This window comes from Thermobia domestica, chromosome 11 (assembly GCF_964235325.1).
Source record: "Thermobia domestica chromosome 11, izTheDome1.hap1.1, whole genome shotgun sequence".
NCBI classification, from domain to species: Eukaryota; Metazoa; Arthropoda; class Insecta; order Zygentoma; family Lepismatidae; genus Thermobia; species Thermobia domestica.
This window is the reverse complement of record NC_137464.1, coordinates 4,509,351-4,522,227: the sequence shown is the minus strand read 5'-3', so window position 1 is coordinate 4,522,227 and position 12,877 is coordinate 4,509,351. Positions and strand designations below refer to the sequence as shown.

General features: G+C 40.1%; 1 protein-coding gene across 2 annotated transcripts in view; it reads right to left on the bottom strand.

The window, feature by feature from the left end:
• The window catches only part of LOC145663836 (uncharacterized), a 29,582-nt gene extending 17,645 nt beyond the window's left edge, over positions 1 to 11,937 (bottom strand). The window contains exons 1-2 of one of the 2 annotated variants that reach the window (XM_081729943.1): positions 11,141 to 11,937; positions 4,408 to 4,539 (exon numbers count right to left, since the gene is read on the bottom strand). In XM_081729943.1, coding sequence (XP_081586069.1) covers positions 4,408 to 4,539; positions 11,141 to 11,713 — 705 coding nt within the window. In that variant the 5' untranslated portion in view covers positions 11,714 to 11,937. The remainder of the gene's footprint in view (positions 1 to 4,407; positions 4,540 to 11,140) is intronic. The other variant, XM_081729944.1, reaches the window with a different exon arrangement.
• Positions 11,938 to 12,877: the final 940 nt, after the last annotated feature.

Below are 12,877 nucleotides of genomic sequence, written 5' to 3'. Positions count from 1 at the left end.
CACTTCACTTAGGAATTAGTATGTGCCCTATCTAATTATCCAAGTTTCAGAATCCTGCGATACTTCCGCAACAATTTTTATAGAGGTAGTTAGTGAATACTTCAAATTATATGCCCGTAGCCAAATTCCCTCTATAAACATTGTTGCGTAAGTACCTTAGGATTCTGAAACATGTATTTTTGGATAGTGCACATATTAATTTCTAATTGAAGTCTCGACCCGACTACGTTACGTTTCATAGTTTTGGAGCTGTAGAGCTTTAAAGTTCATGTTTTCGGCAGCCTATAACTCCGAAAGGAAGCATTTGCGCACCTAGGTTGGTCTTACTTTTTGTCTTATTTTGGTGTCGGGAATCACCTCACAAATGCTGTCGGTGTTGTTTTGAAACATCCTGTATGATGAAAATGTTCATATAGTGAGACACCGAACTCAAATGTATGCACAAGGTCATCAATGAGCAGGATTACAATAATTTAAAATAAGGAACCTCAACACAAAGAATAATTAATTGGATTAAAATTTTGGGAGCGTTCTAACTCAGGCTGTTGGTGGCAAATGCTTTCTATACTATTGCGAAATGTTTGTTGGCTGACTTTGTACCAGCAACTCTACACACTATTATTGTTATCATGGACGTGCGCAAAGGGGGAAAGGTTGTCTGTGATCCCTCCTTGGAATTGAAGTGAATCAATAATTCGGATTAAGTTTCTACAAGACCAATTTTCTAAATTTAATTCTCCAATAATTTCTTTATTTCTTCGCGTTTCCAACTTCTGTTGTAAAAATATCTATTATATATACAGTCAGCAAACTTACATCTATTATACATATAAGAGCACTTGTCTTTTTTGCCGTGAATACCGAGATAGTACCTTGTAAATCAGTTTCTGGCTGACTCCTTCCAAAGCTGAGCCTTATATGCCCAGATGCCATAAATATTTAATAATAAATAAATGTAGAATCACAACTTTTGCTTCCTCCTGTGAAAAAATCCTGCGGACGCGCACGATTATAGCTGTAATAACAATCTGTGTGCACGTAATGTAAAAGCTATGTTACTTTTTCTAAAACGTAGTGTTCTAAATAGTATTTGGTATTATTTTGCGTTTTACTGTATTATATAGTGAAATGTGTTCTTGTATTGTTCTACGCATTACTATTATTCTTTGTTTAGCACTTCTATTAAAGAAGGCCAATTGGATTGACACATCTTGCGAAGAAATTGTCTTCTCTATAGGGAAAGATGGAAGGAAAACGAGGAGTAGGAAGAACACAACTGATCGATGATTTACAAACAAACAAACAAACAAAAAGTTAAAAGAGGAAGCTGAAGATCGAGAACCGTGGAAAAAAACATTTGCATACCCAAACCTTTATAAACAAACAAAATAATAATAATAATAATAATAATTCCAGGACCTACCAGAGTATTTAATAATAATAATACTTGTATTCTTATAATTACTTTATTTCTATTGTATTATCTATTTTATACTTTAATGCATTAATAAAATACACGTATGTCCATAATTACTGACAATTTCTGTACCTATTAAACACATATTGATATTAGAAAGATAAAAAAGAATGCTAATAAAATATAATTTAATCTGATGTTAACAGTTGGATTGGCTAACAAGGATTAATTGAATGGCCTTCCTACTCTCCAGACTCCAACCCTTGTGTTTTACCACTTGGATCACCCTAAGTTGCTGGTCTTAGTAGGATAAAATCTGAGGCTTGCACTACCTGTAGATTTGTCTCGTTGACACTTGGGCATTTTGTAATGTAAATGAAATTTTTAAGCTTAACGTCCCACAGTTATGCCAGCTAGGCTAAAGGAGACGGTGATGATCAGAACGAATGAAATGGTGGAATAAATAAAGTGGAGGGAAAGGGGAGGACCCCAAAAAATCCCACGCACACGGTGTTTGTCCACCAGAAAGCCCATTTGGCGCGAGCTCGGATCGAACCAAGGATCCCATGCACCAGATGTGAACGCTCTACCACTGAGCCACAGCAGCCCCTACACTTTGTAATGTGTGTATCGAGGCTGGTGAGAACGCATTTATATGGTTAGGTCCTCGAAAGCACATTATGTGACATCCCCTATATATGGAAACTTGGAAGGGGCTGCAGTGGCTTAGTAATAGAGCGCTTCCTCTGGTGCGTAGAGTCCTTGGTTCGATTCCAGCTCCCAACAAGTGGACAAACACCGTGTGCGTGAATTTTCTCAAGGTCCTCCCGTTTCCTCCCTCTTTTGTCATTCCACCATTATTATTCATTCCATCATCACTGTCTCCCTTACCCTTGGTCTATAATCGTGGGCATAAAACTAATAAATAAATGGAATACTTGATTTTTAAAGAAAAAGGTATTTCATATGTTCGTAAATTTTACTTTCAAAAATGCGTATAACTTGGGCAAAGATTTCCTCAATATCAACGCGTGAAACTCCGCAGCCAATGTATACATACAGGCAAGGGCGCCCATGTTGTAGTTTCCAAGGAGGGGGGGGGAAAGTAAAAATTCTATTGGGTTTTCGATATTCCCAAGTACAATTTCCTGTTTGGGGGGAGTGGCCCCCTTGCCCCCTGATGGGCGCCCTTGCATACAGGATAGAACACTGAGATATGCCCAAATCTCAAATGGGTGATTCCTTAAAAGACAGGGAAGAAAAAGTCTATATAAATATATACATCATGTCATCATTTCAGAGATATATAGGGTGTTCAAAAATACACTTAGGGTCTACTAGATGTCAGGAAGCCTATCGTGGAGGAAACCTACTGATATTTTACGTTCAGGGCCATTTCAAAGCTCTTGTTTATTCGTTGCCTACTGGAGAAGTCTACAATCAGGAGAAACACATTGTTGGAGGCTGCAAAACTAATCAAAGAAGGCAGGTCGTGTGCGTGCGTCCATGATCATCGTATTCGTGCTTGTCTCTGCGCAAATCGTGGTGGTTTTGAATACTTACTCCAAGAATGCTGTTCCCAGTGTGAGACCATGTTCCTGCATTCTCCCGAGAGACGTGTCTCGTTCCTAAGGTTGCATTAATTACATGTTGCACCTAGTGCTCGTTGAGATCATTCCATGTTCCCCCTTAATTACACTTACAATACATTGGAGATTGTTTCCAGTGTAAAATAATATGAATGTGACTCTGAGATTCATTGCTGCTATGTTCAACTCTACTTCTATACCCAGCGACTTTTGTTTCATCCTATATATCTCCAAAACAGTGCAATATCACACATACAACCTTTGACCAGAAAGTTCGGTGTGTCTATATTTCGAACGGATTGTTGTCTTACTTGAAACAGCAGTTACTGTCCTTCGAAGTAATCTCCATTGATGGTAATGCACTTCTGGGAACGGCTGTACAAGTATTGGAAGGTCCTGGCCTACTCGTCTTTAGTAATGGCCTTCAGTTGGGTCGTAACATTAGATTACAATGGATGTCCGAAATGTTCGAAAGCATCTTGTCCTTCAGAACTGATTTCAATTTGAAGAACAAGAAAAAGTTTGAGGGAGACAAGTCTAGGAAGTAGGGTGGGTGATTGAGTGACACAGCTCCCTGTTGGTCAGGAACTGCTGCACCAGAAAGGCAATGTGTGTCTGAGCACTGTCGTGGAGCAGGGCCCAGTTGCCTTGCTTGGCATACTGATGGCGTACCAGCTTGATTCGTTGCAACAGACGTTTCAGTATTTCAACGTACGTAGCGGTATTTAACGTGGTGTCCTCAGGGAGGGATTCTTTATAGATGAGACCCTCAGAGTCGAAGAACACCACGAGCATATTCGTTCGCCGCTCCATTTTGGTATCCATTTTTGGTTTCAACCGCACGCACTACACTTTCACTCTACGATAAGCACACTCGTAGCGCCGCCGCTCGGGAACTTATTTAGACATGTCCGGCGCGTGATGCAGCGGTGGCGCACTCTTACGATCATGAGCAGTATGACGTTATTCACCGAACTTTTTTAATTTTTTTTATTTTTATTTTTACCAATCATCAGATACAGCTCAGAGGCCATTTTACACTGGATATCTAACAACAACAATGAAAAGGATTTTGGGAAGGTATCGGCCAGGGCCTGTTTAGTAGGTACCATCCCAGCATTTGCATGGTAGGACTGAGGAAAACCCTGGAAAACCCCAGTCAGGATGGTCGGCAGCGAGAATTGAACCCGCGACCTCCCGAATGCGAAGCCAACGCTCTACCACTTCAGCTACTTCGCTCGGTTTTTGGACAGAGATTGTATACTTTTTTATTGCATTTACCCTGTATCTGTAAAAAAAAAAAAAAAAAAAAAAAAAAAAAAAACTACTTAAAGGGTGACAAAAATAGTAACTTAATGAATGTTTTGTCAGACAAGAAAACATGAAATGAGTTGTACTTACTCTGCCCCCTGTAGGAGTTTTCTTCATGTTCTCAGCTGGTGAAGTGGGTACCTCCGATGAGTGATTAACAGCTGATGATTTGGCAAGAGGACGGCGAGCCACTGGGCGGCTGGGGGATGGAGTGACTTTTGACTGCAAAACGAAAAAAAAAAAAAAAAAAAAACACAACAACATTAGAACAATCCAGAAAGAAACATTTTTTCGAGTGTTTACAAAACTTATACATAAAAAAAAGTGATAGGGCCTTATGCAGAGTCGTTTTGACGTATGATTAGCGTCATACTAAAGCCCTGACTACTGAAGGAAACATATGTTAGTCGAACTTTTTAGTATGGCACTAATCATGCGTCAGAACGACTCTACATAATGCCCATAATGTTTAATGACTTAACGTATTACACGTGGATCGTTCATTATTCTCTAAGCTGTATATATACAGATATATATACAGATGGTGATCAGAAAAATGGAAACACCTGAACGAAATTGCAACTTACCAGATTAATATGGTGTCGGGCCACCTTTCGCCTTCAGAACAGCCTTGATGTGACGTGGGATTGAGGTATAGAGGTCGTGAATGGTAGCAAGTGGAATTTTACCCCATTCCTCGTGCAGGGCATCTTCCAGTTCTGTGAGAGAGGATGGAGGTGGAAATCGTCGTCGGAGTCGTGTTTCCAAGACGGACCACAGATGTTCAATTATGTTGAGATCTGGGGATTGGGTGGGCCAGGGGAGGTGTTGAACTTCATCCCGATGTTCCTCAAACCACGCTGCAACAACGCCAGCTGTGTGAATGGGTGCATTATCATCCTGGAAGATGGCATTATTGTCCGGGAACAACATCCGGACCATAGGAGGCAAGTGGTCTCCTAAAATTGCGACATAATCGTTGGCAGTGATTCGTCCGCTAAGTGTGACCACAGGACCCAATGAAAACCATGATATGGCGGCCCACAGCATCACCGAGCCGCCGCCATGTTTCACAGTTGGGCGGAGACACTGCAGATCATAAGCTTCTTTGGGCGTTCTCCACACATAAACACGGCCCGTGGTTGAGAATAGGGTGAAGGATGACATCCGACCATATCACACGTTTCCAGTCCTCAACGGTCCAAGTGGCATGGTCGCGGCACCATTTGTGGCGTGCGAAAGCATTATGGCCCCTGATGAGCGGTTTGGCCCGTGCAACACGACCCCGTAAGTTCATGTCATGTAATTCGCGGCGGACTGTGATTGTCGAAACAGGGTGGTGGAGGTGTTGATTGAGTTCCTCCGTCACTTGCTCCGCAGTGGCACGACGGTTCTGCGTGACAATGCGCTTTAATACCCGGCGTGACCTGTCACTCATGATTTTCTTCCGCCCACTGTTCCGCTTTCCCGATGTGGTTTTCCCGTGTGTTGTGTAGGTCGTCATCACCTTCGACACTGTCCCACGCGACACACCTAACACAGTAGCCACTGCCGTCACTCACTCCACATAACCGCGCACCAACAATTTGCCCTCTTTGAAAATCTGAGAGGTCTCCCATTTTACACTACCTCCGTCTGCTGCAGCCACTGGACACTGCTGTTCCACTGCGCCTGACGTAGTATGGAGACCGATCTAACACACCACCACCAGCGGTCCGGCGCTGCGGGCGCCACGACACCACTGCCAACCCATAGATCTGACGTGTTGCCAACTACAGGTGTTTCCATTTTTCTGATCACCATCTATATTTTTCTGATCACCCGGAAGCCCCCTAAATACGCCACTGCATATGCATGTGCATGTACAGTTTACACATGTATCTTATATATATATATATATATATATATATATATATATATATATATATATATATATATAAGATACATGTGCAAACTGTACATGCACATGCATATGCAGTGGCGTATTTAGGGGGCTTCCGGGCTTAAGCCCCCCCTCCCCCGAAATCTTACTTATTATAGTAAAGTATATGAAATATCTTGCAGAATTTTCACATTTTCAGGCAAAGCCCCCCCGAAACAAAGTAGTAAATACACCACTGTATGTAGGTGAGTCCTTCCTTACCTCTTCATATAATAATTCTCATTGAGATTCAAGCATTTGTCTCACTGTTGCACCAATTCCTCCAAATCCTTTGTAAAAAAAAAAAAAAAAAAAAAAAAATCAGGACTGGCTATTTAACGTTCTCCCATATTCCGCTTCACTGCATCTGTTTCGAAATGTTCACCTTGCAATGCAGACTTTAACAAAGATGGAAGTAACATGGCGCTAAATTAAGGCTGTATGGAGAGTGGGGCAGCTCTTCCCATCCTAATTCTTCAATTTTGTATCTTGTTTGCGCGCTGAATGGAGATGGGCGTTTACCGTCAAGAAGAAGAGACCAGATCGGTTATGTCGAATTGGGTTTCCCTGAAGAAGAGTTCAGATTCGACATTAAGCGAACTGGTTTCCTGTCAACTGGTGATGAAAAACTGAAGCGAAATACAAGGAGAGTGCTAAATCGCCAGAGCCATAACTTTTTGCAAAGAATTTGGACAAATTAGTGTAACGGTTAGACAAATGCCTGAATCCCAATGTGAATTATGTGAAGAGGTGTGGAAGGACCCAAGTACACATGTACACTCATGTCCAAAATTATTGTCGCATGTCTATAACTGTCTTCTTGTAAGAATATAATTTGATAATGATTTTGCAGGGTACTTTTAATACTGATACTATGTGTATAATCGGGAAATGTATATTTGTGGTAAATTTCATAGGAAAAGAATTATAAATACGAACAAAATGTTGCTAAATCGACAAGAAAGTTTTATTTTCGTTTTATTGTTCTTATTTACTGCTCTTTTGACATGAAATTAGCCACATGCATGTCTTTGCCGATTATACACATACTAACATCATAAGAAATACCGAGTGAATTCGTTATCAAATTATATTCCTACAACATATTTATAGACATGCGACAATAATTTTGGACATGAAATCTGTAAGTTTTACGTCGCACGATTATGCCGGTTAGGCTAAAGGAGACGGTGATGATGAGAGATGAGTGAACTGCTGAAATGAAGAAAGTAGGAGGAAACTGGAGAACCCCGAGAAAACCCACGAGCACGGTGTTTGTCCACCACAAAGTCCACACGGCGCGAGCTGGGATCGAACCAGGGACCCCAAGCACCGGAGGTGAACGCTCTACCACTGAGCCACCGCGCCCCCCTTTTGGACATGTGTACGTATAGTTTATAAGTGTATTTTCTTTTACAGCTTAGGGAAATATATATACTGAACGACCCACGTATTATATAATTATATCATGGTATTTGCTTGAAGCTCTTTCATTTACCTAACCTCACCCTCACCTTTTCAGATTTAGTAAATAACTTCAACACGATAAAAAAAAATATATACGGAAAGTATCCCAGACAGTATCTACAAAATGCTATTATCTAGGTAAATAAATAAGTAATCGTTATCACATCTTTTATTATAGACCAGAAATTTGGGTGCGCAGTTTATGATCTCAAGGTAGTTGGGCACCCAAATTTAGACACTATACGGAGAGTCTTGGTCACAACTATTAGCTTGTGTAATATCGTTTTGTAGATACTACTTGTCATAGTTTCTGCATTTTTCGTATTCTTCAGGGGGTTAGCTTAGGGAAGAGGCTTAAAACCAAGATATACAAAGGTTGTCCAGAAAGTCCCAGACGTTTTGACCTATCACGGCAGTGGGCAGGGCTAGAGGCGCCATCTTGGTGTCAGAACGTTGCCATACTCAGTACGCATCCAGGTGCGGTAGCGTGAGAATTGTGATGCTCTTATTGTGGTTTTTGTAACGCGTTACAATGTGCGCTGCAATAGAAAATCCCGCCTCTTGTGAGGTGCGTTCTGTGATTAGGTTTTTGTTGAAGAAAAAAAAAAAAAAGCCAATTGAAATCCATCGCCAACTGTGTGAAGTATACGGACATGGAATAATGAGTGAAGGCCGAGTGTTTTTTTCACGAGATCACACGTAAAACACAATGTCAAGCGTACGCGAGAGCTTTTCGATGTTTTGGATAGGAAGTGTTCGATCGCCAACGATACAGTTCGGATTTCGTGCCAAGCGACTACTGCCTCTTCCCAGCGATCAAGACATGGCTCGCTACACAACGCTTTGATACTGACGCCGAACTGCATGCCGGTGTAAGCCAGTGGCTGAAATGGCAGGTGGCAGATTTCTACCGTTATTATATTGTAAAAATAGCTTAAGGGTGCACTTTCACACTTATATAATACAATTTGGTTTCTTTATTCTGTTACATTTTCTTTCAAAACGTCTGCTACTTTCTGAACAGCCCCCGTAGTTCAACTCCATTATAACGCACCAAAAGGACCAGGGGCGTCATTTAGGGAGGCAGAGAAGGGTAATTGCCCCCCCCCCTGAGTTTGGGATCTCTATAGATTTTATCAATAAAATAGTAGTAAATCAGTGAAATACGCGAAACTTTACTTATATCAAGGGGTCTTCCCCCCCCCAAGTAAAATCTGAAATGACGCTCCTGAAAAGGACCTAAGTGATTCATACTAGTGGTGTCGAAATCGGTTTTTGAAAAAAGTGAAATTTCCTAAAACCGAAATGTCGGTTTTCAGAAAACCGCGATACAAATATAAATGATCTCAGTCTAACTGGATGAGATTTCAAATTGAATTTCATGAGTTGCATGTGTAGTGATCTTAAATAGGGATATACCTTACGGTATTTTCTATTTAGATGTGACTTGTACAACCAACGAACTATCCCTTTGGCACAGTGCTGTATATATTACCATAATAGTCTTGGAGCAAATAAAGTTAAAAACACACATATAAATCAATACAATTATCCCGATTGATAGATGCTTTCACAATTGTTAAAAGGTGTAATTAAAAACAGTAAACATTCTTTCTGCTTTGAAAAGGACAAACATGGTTTCGCTTATAAAACCACAAAGGTTTTACTGGTTTCCCACACGGTTTCGCGCGGCTTTCGCTTTCGAAAAGAGCTTTCTGCGGTTTTCGTTTGGAAATCCGCTTTTGCGGTTTCGGTTTCGTAAACCAAATTTAGAAAATCGGTTTTCTCAAAAACCGAAAACCGCAAATGTCTCAAAAAAATCGACAGCACTAGTTCATGCTAGCTTTGCTATCTTAAATAACCTAAAAATATAAATTACTGAACAATGCAGCGCTTATTTAAAATTTATAAATGTGTAATAGTTCCGCCAACTAACTGAACATATTGCCTTCATCGGACACTGTAACAAACAAGAGTGAAAATGAAATGAAATCTTTGAGTTTTACGTCCCACGGTTATGCCGGTTAGGCTAAAGGAGACGGTGAAGATGAGAAATGAATGAAATAGTGGAATGAAGAAAGTGGGAGGAAACGGGAGATCCCTGAGATACGTGAGATATGAATCGCATGAGATGTCCGGGAATCCAATCCAGGTCTTTACTCCGAAGGCAAAAATATGAAATGAAATCTTCCATCAGTTTTACGTTCCATGGTTATGCCAGCTAGGCTAAAGGAGACAGTGATTATGAGAAATTAATGAAATGATGGAATGCACAAAGTGGGAGGAAACGGGAGAACCCCGAGAAGATCCACACACACGGTATTTGTCCACTACAAAGTTTACTCGGCGGGGGCTGGGATCGAACCCGGGACCCCAAGCACCAGAGATGAACGCTCTACCATTAAAATATAAGATAAAACTGCTCCAAACTAGATATAAAACCAAAAACAAAGAGAAAATAATAAATATATGAGAATAATAAATACAGGGTGTTTCAAAACAACACCGACAACGTTTAGCAGGTGATTCCTGACACCAAGATAAGACAAAAAATATATAGACCAACCTGGATGCACAAATGCTTCCTTTCGGAGTTGTAGGCTTCCGAAAACATGAAGAAATGAACTTCAAAGATCCATAGCTTCAAAACAATGGGATCTACTGTCTTCGGGTCAAAACTTCACTTAGGAACTAGTATATGCCCTATCCAAATATCCAAGTTTCACAATCCTGAGATACTTCCGCAACCATTTTTATAGAGGTAGTTGGTGAGTGCTTCAAATTATATGCCCGTAGCCAAACTCCCTCTATAAAAATTATTGCATGAGTACCTTAGAATTCTGAAACATTTATTTTTGGATAGCACACATATTAGTTCCTAAGTGAAGTCTTGACCCGACTACGGTAGGTTCAATAGTTTTGGAGCTACTGACCAGTGCCGTGCCGTCGGGGAGGAGCGGTGCCGGGCGCCGAAATAAGGGAAAACAAAATTCGAGAGAGGAAAAATTACTTGGAATATTACTAGTATGTACTTAAATCCTCTTCCTGCTTTAGGAAGTGGTCCTATAATATTACTCATATTAGGAAAATGTGCACATATACAATATGGAAGAAAAAACTAATAAAACGTGCTCAAAATCAAGGGAAAGCAGGGCTTATTTTTGAAAATTTTCTTCACGTCAACCATGGTGGCGCTTCGCGACTGGTCAGTCAACCTCATTCATATGTACGGGGGCGCCGTCGTATAGTCTCGCCCCGGGTGCTGATATTCCACGGCACGGCACTGATACTGACAAAGATCACTAGTACTCAAACACTGCTAAAGTTGAACTACGGTAGTAAACACCAAGACTATGTTACGTTAGTATTTTACATCACTACACATTTTCTATGGTACACAATATTACATTTCCGAATACATGAATGATTACTTACTGCGGAAGTTGTCAAGTCAGTGACTCTGGAACTGGTGAGGTTAGTATTTCGAGGACTGTTGAGAGAAACAGTTTGAATTGGAACCCGCGGACTCGCAAAGCCTGAAGTTCGTGGAATCTTTGGAGTTTGAGGCTTAATCACACTCGGAGGTTGTGATTTAGTTACACTTTTAGTTTGTGGCTTAGATATACTTGGAGTTTGTGATTTAACAGCACTTGGAGTGCGTTGAGTCGTAAGACTTGGCTTTCGTGGGCTATTAAGGTATGGATTTCTTGGACTGGCTAGATTTTGAATCCGTGGACTGGTGAGAGACTGCTGATTTTGTGATTTGACCAAACTTCCAGAGCGCGTAGTACTGATTGCTGTCTTTGGCGGAGGAGGTGCAAGAGTGGATTTAGAGTGCCCACTAGCTTGTAGAAGATTAACGCTTGAGCGTGGACTGTCCAATTTTGAATTGCTGAGTGGGGTAAGCTTAATACTGGAGCGTGGAGACACTAGGTTTAGTCGGGAGCTAGTAATAGATATAGCTTTCCGAGGGCACGGAAGTGATCCTGTTGTTGTACTCCCAGACATTCTAATCTTGCTGTAACATCGTGTTCTGATATATTCGGGTGCGTGTTGAGCGCTGCGATGACAAAATGTCTTTCCTGACTCACATGCTTAAACCAATTAGCCCTAGTACTAGTTAAAATCTTAACCCTTTCCTAACACTAAGAGTACGTATTGTTGCTATGGCTGAACATAACAATATGGCAACAATATTCTTTCTCATCATTGCCATACCTTTGTTTTAATTACACACAAATATTTTGCGATTAACATTTGTTTATGCCATGGATATTAGAAAAAGAGGTGCAAATTTGTTACAGGAATATTCATCAGACACAAATTGTTAGATGTTTATACTTAGCACATGTTGTATACTTAATGAAAAATTCCAATTATGTTTCGCAGAATTATTGTTAAATGAAGATGGCAGGATATATTTTCCTATCTACAGTTTGTTATACTAATGACAATACAATTAACCGAAATCCGAAACTATTAAAACACTGAAAACTTGTATTAAAATTTTTTCGGCTTTTCTCTAAGTACATTTGAAAGGCTAAAAGCAGGATTTTGTTTCGTAAAATTGTGTTTCAAGGAATATACACTAGCGCCCCTTATTTACTCTAAAAGAAAATTACCGATAGCCACAGTAAGATTTCGTTTTAATTTTCTCTGAATTCAACTATTAAGGTACGAATGACAAAGCATACGACAGAAGTGCAAATTTTGAAGAATAGCTTAATATTACGTACTCCTAGTACTACAATAAAATTCGAACCCTATAACGTTTCTAATCTTTTGAAAAGTAAAATATTGTTTTCATCACAACAGTTCTGAAGTAGGATACGACTCAATGCAGTGCAATATCTATTTGTGTGCGAAAATAAAAATTGTTTTCATGTTCATAAAGTAGTTGTTATACAAAGAGATGTCATGGCACTTAAATCTGCACAATAACACCTGATGATTCCCATTTAATGGGCTTACTACAATAAATATTACGAAATATAAGCTTCAGTCCTTGTTAAGTTATGGAATAATTTTCTGGAGAGTGCTAATAATTTCAGTGTTACTATTTTGCGTCTATAGAAAAAGGCAATAAGATCTATTTTTAATCTATCACCAAGAGCCTCATGCAAAAGGGTCTTTCAGTCAAATAAAGTTTTAAGTGTAGTTTGTCTGTACCAA